General features: G+C 32.4%; 2 protein-coding genes across 2 annotated transcripts; one reads left to right on the top strand and one right to left on the bottom strand.

The window, feature by feature from the left end:
• Window positions 1-11,819: 11,819 nt before the first annotated feature.
• Window positions 11,820-13,680, bottom strand: HAS1 (ATP-dependent RNA helicase; the record flags this gene model as incomplete). The annotated part of the gene is made up of 2 exons (XM_051475593.1): window positions 11,820-12,274; window positions 12,324-13,680. 2 exons carry the CDS (start codon window positions 13,678-13,680, stop codon window positions 11,820-11,822), a joined length of 1,812 nt encoding a protein of 603 aa, XP_051320608.1.
• A 784-nt stretch (window positions 13,681-14,464) lies between these two features.
• Window positions 14,465-15,581, top strand: J4E85_011391 (uncharacterized protein; the record flags this gene model as incomplete). The annotated part of the gene is made up of 2 exons (XM_051475594.1): window positions 14,465-14,484; window positions 14,546-15,581. 2 exons carry the CDS (start codon window positions 14,465-14,467, stop codon window positions 15,579-15,581), a joined length of 1,056 nt encoding a protein of 351 aa, XP_051320609.1.
• Window positions 15,582-15,706: the final 125 nt, after the last annotated feature.

A 15,706-nucleotide genomic window follows, 5' to 3' on the forward strand; every position in this document is an offset into this window, starting at 1 on the left:
TCTGCCAGCTTCACAACCTCATGCTCACCGCCAGACTGTCAAACATCCGTCATGGGCCGTCTCGCTGCTAACTACATAGCTAGCTAGCTTCTAGCACCCGTGTCGTTACCAGGGGTGATGGTGCCGCAACCCCCGTGGGCGGCCGCATCCGCTCTCCCACTGCTCCTATTTACGCGACGTCATTGGCCCGCCAGCTGCTCAGCGACTTGCCAGCGCATCCCCCAGGGCTCCATACAAGCCGCGGCGTCTGACACTTTCTGCACTTTGCGTAACTCGTAGGGCTGGCTAGCTACAGGCACAATTCTGTTAAGTAGCCTAATGTCACGCTGTAGAAGACGTTATAGTGCATGCCTATAAGCTTATTAATTACTAGTCTACTAATCTAATCTTTTTATTATTTTACTCTTAAACTTTAACTAAAATATATTTTACTTAATTTTTAAACTTTTTTTAACTTTAGCTTTTAATATTAATAAAAAAAGTTATTATTACTAGTAGTAGTAGTTTAAGTAAAAACTTTTTTATAAAGTTATTTAAAAGTATTATATTTACTTTAAGTAGTAAATTTAGTATTAGTACTAAAGCTTATATTACTATAAATAAAATTAGCTACTACTATAAAGTAAAAAGTTACTTATAAATTTACTTTTTTAAAGTAATTATAAATAGTTTTAAAAAGTATAGTAAAGTTAGTAAACTTTTACTTAATATAAAAGTTATTAATAAAATAAGTAGTATATATTAAGTATAGTATTTTAAGTCTAATTTAGTATTATCTTTATAGTAAAATAATATTAAAAGATATTAAAAAATATTAAAAGACTTTAAGCTAGTCTCTTTTTAAACTACTAAATAATTTTAATATTAATTTAGTATATATTACTATAGTAATATAGTTATTTTAATATAGACTTATTTTATACTTACTTATATAACTTTCTTTATATTATAACTAAAAATAACTAAAAATAATTAATATAATATATAGTAATAAGTATACTACTAACTAGACTTACTATATTTATTTTTAGCTATTAATAATAACCTTATCTTAATTCTATAGCTAATAAGAATAATATTATAACTACTTAGCTATAAACTACTCTAGATCTCTCTAAACTTCTTTAGACTACACTAGCCTATATAAGCGTAAGCTTTACTAGTATAGAAACTTAAAGAAACCTTTTATAAGTAATAGCTCTACTTAGATTACTTAGTAGAGGTTTACGTTTATATAATTCTATATTAACTTATTTTACTTTTATAATATAAATCTCTATCTATAACTATTAGTAATACTATAAATATAGTTTTATTATAATTATGTAGCGTAGTAGAAAACGTAGCTTTCTAGGCCTAGTCTAGACTAGCTAATATACTATTAGCTTTAACTACTACTAAAGAGAAATTATAAGCTCTAATACCTACTATAGAAATACTACTAGTTAAGAAAAGAATATCTATTAATAAACTAACGCTATTAACTCTCTAGTAAGAACTTAAATAAAAAGAATAGCTTTTATTAAAAGCTAAATAGTATATAAAGATTACTACTTTATATATCTAATATAAGACTCTTAAAGCTATACTTACTAGAAATAACTTCTAGACTCTACTACTACTTATACTAATACTAGCTTTAGTAGCGCCTACTAAGAGTACTTTATACTAGACTAGACCTTTTAAAATTCTACTTTTAAAATTTAACTCTTTAATATATTTTAAAAGTAAGAATAAAGTATAACTTAATAGCTAGGCTAGAGCTTATAAACGCTTCTTTAAGAGTAACTCTACTTTAACTAACTTAACTATATAAGTTAACTTTATAATTAAATAGCTTAAAAACTACTAACTTAACTATTAGAAAAGAATAGCTAGAGTTATTATAGCTAACTTAAAAGCGCTAGTTCTAATCTAAACTACTCTAAAGTTAGCTATACTAAAGTCTTTTAGCTCTCTTTTTAAATATAAGTAGATAGCTAAAGAGAAAATTAAAAATATAAGATAGTATTATTATATTTCTACTAAGCTTTTTAACTACTTTAAGATATAATAGAAAAAGCTTAACGCCTAAGCTACTTTTAATAATACTAATAAGAATTATATTTATAACTTTTACTCTACTCTTAACCTAAAGATATCTAAATAGCTAAATAATATTAAGTAGAAGTAGTATAGCCTTATAGTACTAAAGGCTAAGGCTAACTAGTAGTATAAAGCTTTAGAATTTATACTTTAGATTAGATAGATCTAGATAGGTATAGATAATACTAGAAGAGACTAGTTACCTTTTAAGTAGATATAGTATAACGCTAACTAGCATAGTTTATCTAGCTAAAAAGTAAGACTATATATACTACTTAAAAGAGAACTTATAACTACTTTAGTAGCTTAAATAAGTATAAAGAATATTAGTTAGATTAAATACTATAACTACTACTATAAAGAGTACTATAAGAGAGAGTATTCTAACTCTACTAGTACTTAGAAGAGAAAAGTATACTTTTAAACTATTTAACTTTATAGTCTAAGAGACTTATTATATACTTTAAGAGTTTTATTACTACTATAAGTAGTAAGCGTAAGACTAAGCTAGAGATAGTAGGCTTATCTCTAATTACTATAGAAGGCACTATTCTAGCTAAATCTAGGCTTATTTATATCTAGGCGCTTCTTAATAGTAGTACTAAGGCTAACTTTATTAGTTAAGCTATAGCTAGTAAAGCTAGATACGTACTATACTAAAATAGTATAATCTAGTTCTATAGTTTTAATAGCTAAGAACTAGCTATATTAGACTAGGTAGATATAAAGTATACTATAACTAATAGCTATAATACTACTTAAAAAAAGTAGAGAAAGTTTTATCTAGAAGACCTTAAAGAATTTAATATAATTCTAGGTATACTATAGCTAGAGTAATAGTAATCTACTTTAAACTTTATTTTAAAATCTATAAAATTTATAAAGTAGACTAGATACTATAAGATTACTCTAGAGACCTCTAAATAATTTATAGCTATACTTTTTAATAAAGATAATAATAGCTTTCTACTAATAGTAGACTAGGCTAGCCTAGATAATAGTACTCTACTTTATTAGTACTATAGCTTCTAGGCTAAGGCCTTTTCTAAAGAAGACGCTACTATTCTAGCTAAATATAGGCTATATAAGATAGTAATTAACTTAGAGAAGAGAAAGAACCTACTTTATAAACTACTCTATAGCCTATTAGTAATAGAAGTAGAGATACTACGTAAATATATTAATAAGAACCTAGCTAGAGAATAGATTAGGCGCTTTACCTCTAAGGTAGAGGTACTAATTTTATTTATAAAGAAAAAGAATAGCTTTCTCTAGTTATATATAAACTACTATAGCCTTAATATAATTACTATAAAGAACTACTACTTACTACTACTTATAAAAGAGTTTCTTAATTAACTTAGATCTATATTAATCTATACTAAACTAGATCTATAGAATACTTACTACTACATTTATATTAAGAAGAGAGATAAGTAGAAGATAGTCTTCTATACTAGATATAGCTATTTTAAATATACTATAATACTATTTAGCTTTACTAATACCTTTATAGTATTTTAGAATTATATTAACTTAATTCTATTAGATCTACTAGATATCTACTATATTATATATTTTAATAACATTCTTATCTACTTCTAAAATAAAGAGAAATATATTAGCTAGGTCTAAGAGATATTATTTAGACTTATTTAGTATAAGCTATATACTAAACTCTCTAAGTATAACTTCTATACCTAGAGAGTAAGCTACTTAGATTTTATAGTTACTTTATAGAGAGTAGAGATAAAAACTAACTATATTAATACTATTTAATTTTAGCTTACACTAGCCTTAGTTAGAGATATCTAGATCTTTCTAAACTTTACTAACTACTACTAGCGCTTTATAAAAAAGTTCTCTAAAATAGCTACTTTTTTTTACTAGATTACTTAAAGGCTGTCTAAAGTAAGTAAGAGTAGCTACTAGTAATAATAAGAAGAATTATATCTAATTAAGCTAGAATCTAATACTATTAAAGCTTTTAAGATTTTTAAAGAAAGATTTACTATAAGCTCTATTTTAGTCTATTTTAACTCTAGCCTACTCTATAGAGTAGAAACTAATACTTTAGACTTTATAATCTCTAGAATTCTAAACTAGTCTAGACTAGAACCTAATAGTAAGAACTTATAGTACTTAATTATATACTATTTACGTAAGATAACCTCTACTAAGTATAATTATAATACGCATAATAGAGAACTTTTTATAGTAGTAGAGGCTTTTAAATACTAAAGGTATTACCTTAAGAGTATAGTTTATAATATTACTCTTTATATAGACTACTATACCCTCTTAGGCCTAAGAGACGAGGCCTACAGCGTACTTTTTTAGAAATTAAACAATTATATAATTACGTAATTGCGCGATAACGCGTTGCTGTGTTAGACTTAATAGTAAACTTAAAAATCTCTAATATAAGCCTAGATTTGTAACTTATAATACTTATACCTGTACTACCTCTACAATAATTAACACGCACGCAATTGCGACAGGCTAACTACTTTATATTTATTATATATTACTAATAGCTATCTAGACTATTAACTAGTAGCACTAGCACTAGCCTTATGCAATCGCGTAGCACTAAAAAGAAACTAAGTAAGCCTATTACTAGTATAAAGCTTCTAAGACGACCTAAGACACCTATATAACGTCTACACAATACCTATACAAATACTTACACGAACACTAGCGACCTATATTCTATGCGCAATTACCTATAAGCCTAGCTATATTAGCTATATTGCGCTATTCTCTAGCATGCTAACTGTCTATTCTGCCTGTTATTGCGCGTCTGTTAGCATAGCCTAATACTACACTATACATGCACTGCCTTCTATAGCTAGTAAAGTGCTGCCTCTCTCTAGCTAAGGAAAATAGTACCTTTCGCAAGCTTAATAAAGTTAAGCTTATCTTAGGTTACTAGCGTGTTTACTAACTTAGCTAGCTTCTTATCTAACGTGCTAAGTTAGTTAAACTATTTCTCTATAATTACTAGAATATTAAAAAGAAGGTTTATTTAGAAGAGATAGTATGCACTTGTAATATATAAAGCTATAAGGCGTCTCTTGTTGCTAGTAATTACCTCTATCTACTTTATACTATTCTAACAGAAGCTCTTTTCTAGCTCTATTCTTGTAGCTATATTCTATAGGTCTTTTATTAAGAACTCTCTAAAATAGACTAGAAAGTTAAATACGCTGCGCGTGTAACTAGCAAAGACTACTAGAGTAGCACTTTCTATTATACTAGGCGTTGTTATTATTATTATTATAAGAACTAGAGCCTCTATTATAAGTATAGAAGTAGAGTTTAGTGTAGAAAGTTCTTTGTATTTAGTAGATATGTTAGTAGGTTTTTTAGATATGTGTAGAGGTATTAAGAAAGATATAGAATAAAGAGAAGTATTCTCTATATGCGAGGTTTTGTATAATCTCTTCTAGGCTGCTATTCTCTAAACTATAGTATTAACCTCCGCAACAGTATTACAACTATAGTTGTCTACCTAGCTCTACAGCTAATAGAGAGGCTTCTGTTTAATACTATACTACCTTTTAACTTCTAGCTCTTCTGCTAATAAGAGCTGCCTACTATTACTATTAGCATCTATCTAGCTTTAAAAGCTTATCTAGACGTACATTTCTTAATTTTTAATATTTCTATAGCTTATAGCCTTGCGGCTCGCCTATTGCTACCTCTAAGTTTACTCTTAAGTTCTCTAGAGAAGCCTCTATTACTGTTGCCCTCTATAAGCACGTTATTGTTGTTGTTGTTAAAGTACTATATCTATAGTAAACGTTATAGAGAGAGTTTTTTTAATTTCTATAGTTATATATAGCGAGTATAAGGTGTTTAGAAAATACACCTATAATAAGATTACTATATAGAGTTACTAACTGCGTTTTGTTGCTCTGCTCTGCATTAACACTTTACTATAATAGACTACTATAACTTATAAAAGTTTATATCTACTAAAGTACTATTATATAAGTAGGCTAGATAGATAGAATAGCTAGCTACTTTCTACTTTACTATAGTCTACTACTTTAGATAGACTAACTCTACTAATAAACTATCTAGATACCTAGATTATAAGTTAGATAAAAATATAGTAAGTTTAGCTAGTAGTAATAAAAAGTTACTAGTAGAGCTTTAGTATAAGCTATAGTTAACTAATATAGATAGCTTTAAAAAGCGCGTAGTTACTCTAGAAAAAGTAAGAGAACTTTAGATTAGAGTAGTTATAGATATAACTAGAGCTATTACTCTAGAGTAACTAATATTACTTACTAACTAGACTAAGCTACTATACTCTATACGTAATACTATTAAAGAGAGTATACTTAGTAATAAGTACGTAGACTTTACTAGAGAAGCACTATTAATATTAGATAATACTTAACTATAGTAAATAAACTAATAGAGTATAGAATTAGATAATATACTTCTTTATAAAAAAAGACTTTATATTTTAAAAGTAGCTTATATTAAGGTTTTATAAGCTTACTATAATAACTTCTTAGTAGATTACTTTAGATTTATCTAAACTCTAAATCTTATATTAAGAGAATTCTAGTAGCTAGAGATCTAATAGATAGTTAAAAACTACTACTAGTTTTATATAACCTACGTAAGAATAAAATCTACTAGATATACTAGGTATAAAGAACTATAGTTACTATCTATACTAGCTAATATCTAGAAAGATATTACTATAGACTTTATTACTAAGTTACCTCTAAGTACTCTAGAAGAGTAAGAGTATAATAGTATACTTATAGTTATATACTACTTCTCTAAAATAGTATACTTTATACTATTTAAAGGTAATCTAAACGCGCTAGAACTAGCTAAAATCTTTTATTAGAAGATTATACGCCTTTATAGCCTACTAAAGTTAGTAGTTACTAATAAAGAAGTACTATTTACGTTAGCGTACTAAAGTATCTTTACTTAATACTTAGAGACTAGATAACTACTATTAATAGCTTTTTACTTCTAGACTAATAGCTAGATAAAGTATATAAATTAGATTTTAGAGTAATACCTTAGAGCCTATATAAACTATAAGTAGAATAACTAGATAACTCTACTAGCTAATACTAAGTTTGCGTATAATAACTCTAAATATAACTTAACTAGTGTTACTCTATTTAAGCTAGTGTATAGCTATATAATTTTATCTATACTAGAGTTAACTAGTCTAGATCTAACTAGACTATCTAAGTATATACTCTAAGACTAGAAACTATATAAAAAAGTATATAAAATAGTATAATAGAACTTAGTAAGAGTTTAAGAGTACTAATAAAAAGTATATAATAAAAGCTATAAGCTTAAGAAGTTTAAAGTTAGTAATTAGGTTATACTAGATATATATAATATCTATATAACTAGGCCTAAAAAGAAACTAGACTATAAGTACTAGAGCCTACTTAAAGTAATAGAATAGATTAGTAAGTAAGTCTACTAACTAGATCTTCTAGAAGATAGTAGAATCTATCTAGTCTTTTACGTTAGTCTACTAAAGAATACTTCTAATACTAGTCTAGTCTAAAGAGACTAAGATCTACTCTATTATATTACTTTATAGGTAGATAATAATATATATAAGGTAGATAGAATACTTAAAAAGTAAAAAGTAGAAGATTCTTAGATATACTTAGTTAAATAGATAAGCTATCTAGACTCTAATAATTAATAGCTATTTTTAGAGAAGATTTCTCTTAGTACTATAAAAGTATTTAAGAAGTTTTAAAAATACTTTAACTAAAGATAATTACGCTAGAGTAGATCTAGAAAGAGCTAGATAGGTCTAGATTAGTCTAGTTTAATATTCTAATAGAGTAGGCTAGAGAATATATTAGATTAAATAAATTAATAGATTTTTTAAGTATAATAGACTTTAAAATTACTTAAATCTTAATTATAAGTATAAAGAAATTAATAATTATATTTCTAGAGCTAAAGCTAATCTATACTAATCTAAACTTATCTAGACTAGATAGTAACTAATTACTATATAAAGAATAATAATAGGTAAATTAGAACTAGAAAAAACTCTAGAGAGCTAATCTAAACTAATCTATACTAGAGTATCTTAGACGCTAAACTCTATAACTAGAAAACGCTAACTAGAATAAGACTACTTAAATTAACCTAAAGATAGCTCTAGATAGACTTAGGCTACACTAGGTTAATCTAAAGTAGAGTAAAGTAATTAGTCTAGAAGCTATCTCTAGTAGCTTTAGATAGCTTACTCTTAATTAAGAATAGTAAGTTAATAAAACTCTTAACTTTAGCCTCTAGAGCTAGAACTTTCTTCTTAAGAGAATCTATATTTTTCTTTTTCTAGACTAAATTAAATAGGTCTAGATTAGAATAGAAAAGAGTATACTTATATACTTACTAAAAGTCTTAGAAGCTCTATTAGTGTTACTATAAGCTTTAGCTTTTTAGATAACTCTAAGAACTTTAGTATTAAACTAAATATACTTACTAGAGTATAGAGGTGTATTCTTATTATTAATATATTAGATAGTGTTTTTATCTAGATTAGTATAAATTAGTATAAATAACTCTAGATTACTTATATAGTAAAGGTAGTAGTCTAAGCTTTAATATTTTACTTTAGAAATAACTTATCTATAGTAGAGGTATTTAAGATATTATAGACTAAAGTATTTAAAAGCGCCTAAAAGTATATTTTATAGATCTTTACTTATATTATAATAATACTAAAAATAGCGTACTTAGGTAACTAGATTAGTTTAGATTAGCTTAGATTATACTAGAATAGTATTACTTACTTAAAAATAATCTTAACTAAATAAGTTATAGAGAATATAGTAAAAAAGAGTTAGAGCTTTTTTCTTACTAATAGTATAAGATACTATTATAGTAGTCTTACTCTATAAAGTCTAAGTTAGTATAGATTAGTATAGATAGCTTTAGAAAAAAGTACTAATCTATATTTTATAGTTCTTATCTAGTAGATAGTAGTAGAGTACTAAATTAGTCTACTAGTTATCTTTAATAGTAGTATATAAGACGTTACTATAGCGTATATAACTATTTAGGTTATATTTAGTCTTAGTAGTTATATTTTTTAGTTACTAGGCTCTAAGCGTCTATATTATAACTAAATTAGTATAGATAAAACTAGATTAAGATTAAAGATAGCTAGTTATTACTAAAATACTCTAAGTAGTAGAAGATAGAGATAGATAGCGTAAAATTACGCTAGATTATAGTTAATAGTATTAGTTAATAAGCTTCTATACTTATTAGTAAAAGAAAGAGAAAAATAAAACTAAACTACACTAGGCTAGCCTAGATCTACTCTAATCTAGAGTAGTCTAAACTAATTCTAATATATAGAGATTTTAGAAATACTTACTAAATAATAAGTAGAAGTAAGAAGTCTAAATAGATAGCCTAAAAAGAAATTTTCTAATATTAACGTATAAGCTATATTTTAGTCTAGGCTTAGCGCTTATATAATCTCTTAAATTTTTTTAATTCTTTATCTTATATAGAATATACTTCTAGAGAGAAGAAAGACTTTATTATAACTACTTAGCTATAAACTACTCTAGATCTCTCTAGACTTTTCTAGACTACGCTAGCTTATATAAGTATAAGCTCTACTAGCGTAAAAACTTAGAAAAACCTCTTATAAGTAATAGCTCTACCTAAATTACTTAGTAGAGGTTTACGTTTATATAATTTTATATTAATCTATTCTACTTTTATAAATAATATAAAAACTACTAATTATAATATAAATTTTAAAAGTAACTATAGTATAACTCTATAGTATCTATCTAAGTAATAGTATTAAAAAGTATAGTATAAGCTAGAAACGCTATATTTTTAGTATTCTAATTCTTAATATTTATATAATAAATTCTAGCTAAAGTACTATACTACTACTAAATAGTAGCTTTTATACTTAGAAATAGCTTTATCTTAAACTTTAAAGTATATATAAAGTTATAAATATTAATAGCGTAAGTAATTAGTAAGTTTAACTTCTTTATACTAGTAATAGAGTAATCTTTAACTTAATTTATATCTTTAATAAGAGAATATTTATAAAAAAGCTTATATATCTTACTAATAAGCTCTTTAAAAGTAAGACTAGAAGAAAAAATAATAAAAGATTTTAACTTAAGTAAATATATTTATAAGATAGTAATAACTAAAGCTTTAATAAAAGCTTTAATAGAAGCTAAAATAGAATTTTTAATAGTATAAGTAAAGTAGCTTTTTAGATATTTAGAGATACCTCTTAAAGCGCTTAAAATATTAGATATTATATTATAAATAATATTCTATATAATAGCTACTAAAATAGCTTTTAAAATAGCTACTATAATAGCTTTCTTTTTAATATAATTAAAGTAATTTATAAAGACTTTAGTAATAGTAATATAGTAATAGAAGTAATTAATACTATAGTAATAATAAAGTAGCTTATAAGCTTTAGTAAAATAGTAAGATAATATAACTAGTAATAAAATTAGTTTAATATTAACTTATAATTACTTATAAAACTTATAAAATAGTAATTTAGTTAGTGTAGCTTTTAGTATTAGATTTAAATTACTATTAGCTTTTTAATATATATTTAGAGTTTTAAAAGTTATAAAAATATAAAAAATAAAAAAAGTACGCTTTTACTAAACTATTAGTATATATATTTTAACTATAAAGCTTTAAAATATATTACTTTATTAGTTATAAGCTAATAAGTATATATAATTAGATTATAATTCTTTTATAAAGTTCTTTTATAAAATATTTAGTATTATAATTTTCTTATAAAGTATTTAGTATTAAAATAGCTATTTTATAAGTCTAGAAAATATAAAAGCTTTAACTACTTTAAAAGTAGTAGTACTAAAGCTTTAAGCTTTAGCTTACTTAATACTATACTTTTAAAAGTAAGTAAAAAATTTAGTTATATATTCTTTAAAGTACTAGTAATAGTTCTTACTTCTTTAAAATTAGTAGCTTTTTAAGCTATAAGTATTACTACTTAAGATTTAGATTTTTACTTAATAATATATTAAGTAACTAAAGTATACTTATAGCTTTAAGCTTACTTATTAAGTAGTAGAGGTAGTTACTATTTTATATATAGATAAAAATAAGTAGAAGAATTAATATATAAGTATAAAGATTTTATACTTATCTCTTCTAAGTATTAGTAGTATATAACTATAGTATACTTTAGTTATTAAGTTAAGATTTTTCTAAGTTTCTATAGTTAAGAAACACTAAAGCTAAGGCTTACTTTAGACACGTGATCCGTTAAGTAATATACTAGAAGTGACCTGTTGCTAGAGAATAAATATTCCGAAGGATGCAGACTTGGTGAACTGGCAGTTGATGCGGCCTGCGCAATGTTGCTCTTCTGCTGCCTCAGTGGTTGCGCGCCCAAATCTTGCTAGCTCTCACCGGTTTGGTGGCGCTGTAGGGGCAATCTTCAAGACATTGATTTTGCTTACAGTTAGATTTGAGCTACCGAGTACGTCATATATGTCAGGGACAGAGCCGTTTGAAGTTCAATGTCCATATCAAATTGACACATTTCGCTTCTGAAGTTACCGACATCCCCATGGGTGCTCAATTAGATCATGCACAGCGGTAAACCCTAGATCATGGCCCGTATGTGATTTTGTACGCCAAACTCCCATCAATGCCTCTCAACTATTACCTCAGAACCTCTTGCCTCCCCTCATCGGTCGTCGGCCCTGCGCAGGCTGGCTTCCGTATGCTCTCCTTCCCTCCACCTTCTTGTCGCGACTGAGACTCGCCCCAAGACTGATATCAATGCGCGGTGGTGTCGAGAAACCGAATGATTTGGCCACCTTGACGAGATCCAGCTTGTGCACGTCGAACACCGACCGCAAGCTATGTGAAGCATACGACTGGAGGTACGACCGGTAGCCATCCTTTGCGCTCTTGTTGAGGTAGTAGTTCTTGCTGATCAATGCCTCCAGTTGCGATTGGATGTTAAGAATCTTGTTGGAAGGCAACTCAAACTCAACCAGCGGCACGCGGTTCTCTTTGAGGAGCTTGAGGAATCCTACTTCCGATGGCAAAAGGAACATCAGACTCCTGCCCTTGCCGTTTGCACCTCGGGCCGTTCGACCGACTCTGTGGATGTAGTCTGTAGACAAGTCAGTAAATGATCATGCATTGCGTGTGGTCAAGCTTACCTCGCGGGTCATCAGGTGGGTCGAATTGAATAACCCAATCCACCTCAGGAATATCTAGTCCTCGCGCAGCAACGTCTGTGCAGATGAGTGTGCCGCTTTGTGCATTTACAAACTCGAAGAAGCGGTTCGTTCGCGCCTGTTGTTTGAGCTTGCCGTGCAGTCCAAGTACAGGCAGGTCGATGTAGTTGAGCAATTCGCTGTAGAAGTCGACAGATGCGCACGATGACAAGAAGACGATGACCTTCTTCTTCTGGTGTTTCTTAAGGAAAGAAAATAGAAGCCTGAACCTGGTGTCTGAATCGCACAGAACGTAACCCTGCTCCAATCCCTGGACCGTGCTATGCTCGGCACGGTGATCGACGTTGATATAGAGGGGACCGGCCTTGAGCGATATCCTTGCGAGATCCTCAACCTTAGTGGTCTGTGTTGCGGAGAAAAGCATCGTCTGACGCTCCGTGGGCAAGATCTTGATGATGGACCTCATCTCGTCTTCGAAACCGACTTCGAGAATTCTGTCTGCCTCGTCGATGATGAGCGATCTCAAGTTCTTGAAGACAAAGCCCTGCGTGTTGTGGAGATGATCGAGGAGGCGCCCGGGAGTAGCGATGATCAGGTTCAAGCCCTTCCTGATCTTCTCGGCTTCTGCGTTTCGGTTGGCACCACCAATGCAGATACCAAACGTCTGGCTGTGTGGTTCCATGAGCTCGCGCGCTACACCGAAGATCTGCAACGCCAATTCTCTGGTCGGCGATACGACAATGACTCCAGTTCCGTTGCGCGGCTTGAACCGCAGCTGCGAGAGCATCTCGATGGCGGGGATAAGGAAAGCCAAAGTCTTTCCACTACCAGTCTTTGCCGCTCCCAGCACATCCCTTCCAGATAGCAGAGGTGGTATAGCCTTCTGTTGGATCTCTGTCATGTTCTCGAAGCCCATGTTCTTGATGGAGGTCATCGTTCGTTCGCTCAGGTTGAGCTCGTCGAATCGCGTCGGGTTCGCTGAGGGCATCGAGGTGCCTGAGGGAAGATCAACGGCATTGCTGCCCGTTCCAGAGGGTAGTTCGGCAAGCTCGTCATTGTCGCCTTCATCGTCTTCCTTGTCGCTGTCGTCGTCTGCAGCACTGGCTTCTGCAACGACATCCTCTACTGCCGCTTCTTCTTCCTCGTCACTCTGTTCCTCCTCAGAAACATCCTCCACCACAGGCTCTTCGACGACAGGCGCCTTGTCTTTGCGCGCCTTCTTGCGCGCCTTGGTAGCGTCTACGCCATCATGCGCTGGTGCGATGGCTGGCTCGGCGCTCTTTTTGCTCTTGTGAGACCTCTTCCTCTTGTTTCCCGACTCGATCGCGGCGGGCGACATGGTGTATAATGCGTTTGGGGGTGCTGTGCAATGGCGCGAAAAGTTCGACTTGAAGCGCACCGGCTTGCCAAAAGTTCTAAGACCGAGAAATAATTATCGCGCTAGAGACCCTGGCCTGAGCACAGACCAGCTCAGCGGGTTGCGGCATCGCGATGTAGAGAACACCACCCAGCTACTCCACGAACAACTGATGAAAGAAAGACCTTACCTAGCTGTCACAGCTTGCACGCATGTATGATCTCAAGGCTGGTGCATATCATCATGAGGTCTTCTCTGACACCTCCCACGCTCCCATGACGTACGACCCACAACCTACTCATCTGCAATGTTCAAGAAACTCCTACATCTCAGCAACCTCATGTTCTAACGAACAAAACATGTCAGACGTACCGGTAGTGGAACAAAACCATGCACAGCATTCACGGACGAACTTTCGCGTTCACAGTGTCCTTAGCCGGAGGTGTGTAAATAGCGTATACACCATCCCCAGCACTAGCCACACGGCCTGAATGTTGTCCCGAGTATTTGCACTCCGGACCAAAGAGTCGAAAAAACAAAACCTCTAGATCACGGACGAAACAATGTAGTTACATGACGATTGTAGCTAAGGTTTTGTAAAGCTGAATACTGTGCCTGTGGAATCGTATTACCAATCAAAGGGAAGTAGCCGACTTGCATATATATATGCCTTTGAAGTATCCTCGAGATCCTACAAAACACTACAGTATATCTCACCATCAATCTCAACTCAGACCCATATCATCAATCTACCAACAACATCATCATGGCACCCAAGATCTTCCTGTACACAACCAACCCCACCCCCTCCCTCAATATATGATCCCCACCACTAACCCGCCCCCAGCACAGGAGGCACAGGCTACATCGGCGGCTCCGTCCTCCACACGCTCGCAACCACCCACCCCGAATACTCCATCACCGTACTTCTCCGCAAAACTCCTGAGACCTTCACCTCCACCTATCCCAACATCACCATCCTAACCGGCGACTACTCCAGCACCTCCCTGATAACCTCCGCCGCCGCCTCCGCCGACATCGTCATCCACTGCGGGGACTCAGACCACGAACCCAGTCTCTCCGCCATCATCAGCGGTCTCCTCCAGCGACCCACTCCAGGCTACCTACTCCACCTCTCCGGCACAGGAATAGTGTCAGACTGGGCCTCCTCATCATACCTGGGAGTGCTAAACCCAAAGATATGGTCCGACAAGACTTCTTTGGCTGAAATCAGGGAGTTGCCTCCTACGGCGCTGCACCGTAACACCGAAACCATTTTACACGACACCATCGCAAAACACGGGGATAAGATCAAGATAGCTATCATGTGCCCCCCAGACATCTACGGCAAAGGCAAGGGATTGGTGAAAACGCACAGTGCGCTCATCCCCTTTTTCATCCACGCAGCGAAGGGATTGGAGAGCGGGAAACCTTTTTACTATGACCAAGGTGCTAATACGAGGAGTTGGGTGCATATCAACGACCTCATGCGTCTGTACTTGCATGTCGTGGAAGCCGCTGTCTCAACCTCCACCTCCGACGACGACGACGACGACTCCAGTGGTGAGTTCTTCAACGAAAACGGATACTATTTCGCGAGCACGCAAGAGCATTCCCAACACTCCGTCGCTGTCGCAACCGCCGCCATCCTACACAAACACGGTGTGATCAAGGATGCGGAACCAGTGCAAATCGGTTTGGAGGAACTGGATGGCATGGCTAATTATCCCGGGTTTCCTAAGCTCGCGCGGTATTTGTTTGCGAGTAATTCGCGGACGAGGGCTGAGAGGGCTGGTGAGAAGTGGGGGTATAAGGGTGAGGCGCCTGGGTTGTTGGAGTGCTTGGAGGGGGATGTGCTGGATGCCATTGGCATGAAGGGGTGAATTGGCAATCACTAGGGATGAGGTAGACCTGCCGGCAAACTCATGTAGCAGTGAGCTCAACGATGACATGGCATATGGTCTAAATGGTGTTCCTGATATCTGTACTGTGTGATAGTTATTGCGGA

This window comes from Alternaria conjuncta (assembly GCF_024043145.1).
Source record: "Alternaria conjuncta strain BMP 0040 chromosome Unknown scaffold_34, whole genome shotgun sequence".
NCBI classification, from domain to species: Eukaryota; Fungi; Ascomycota; class Dothideomycetes; order Pleosporales; family Pleosporaceae; genus Alternaria; species Alternaria conjuncta.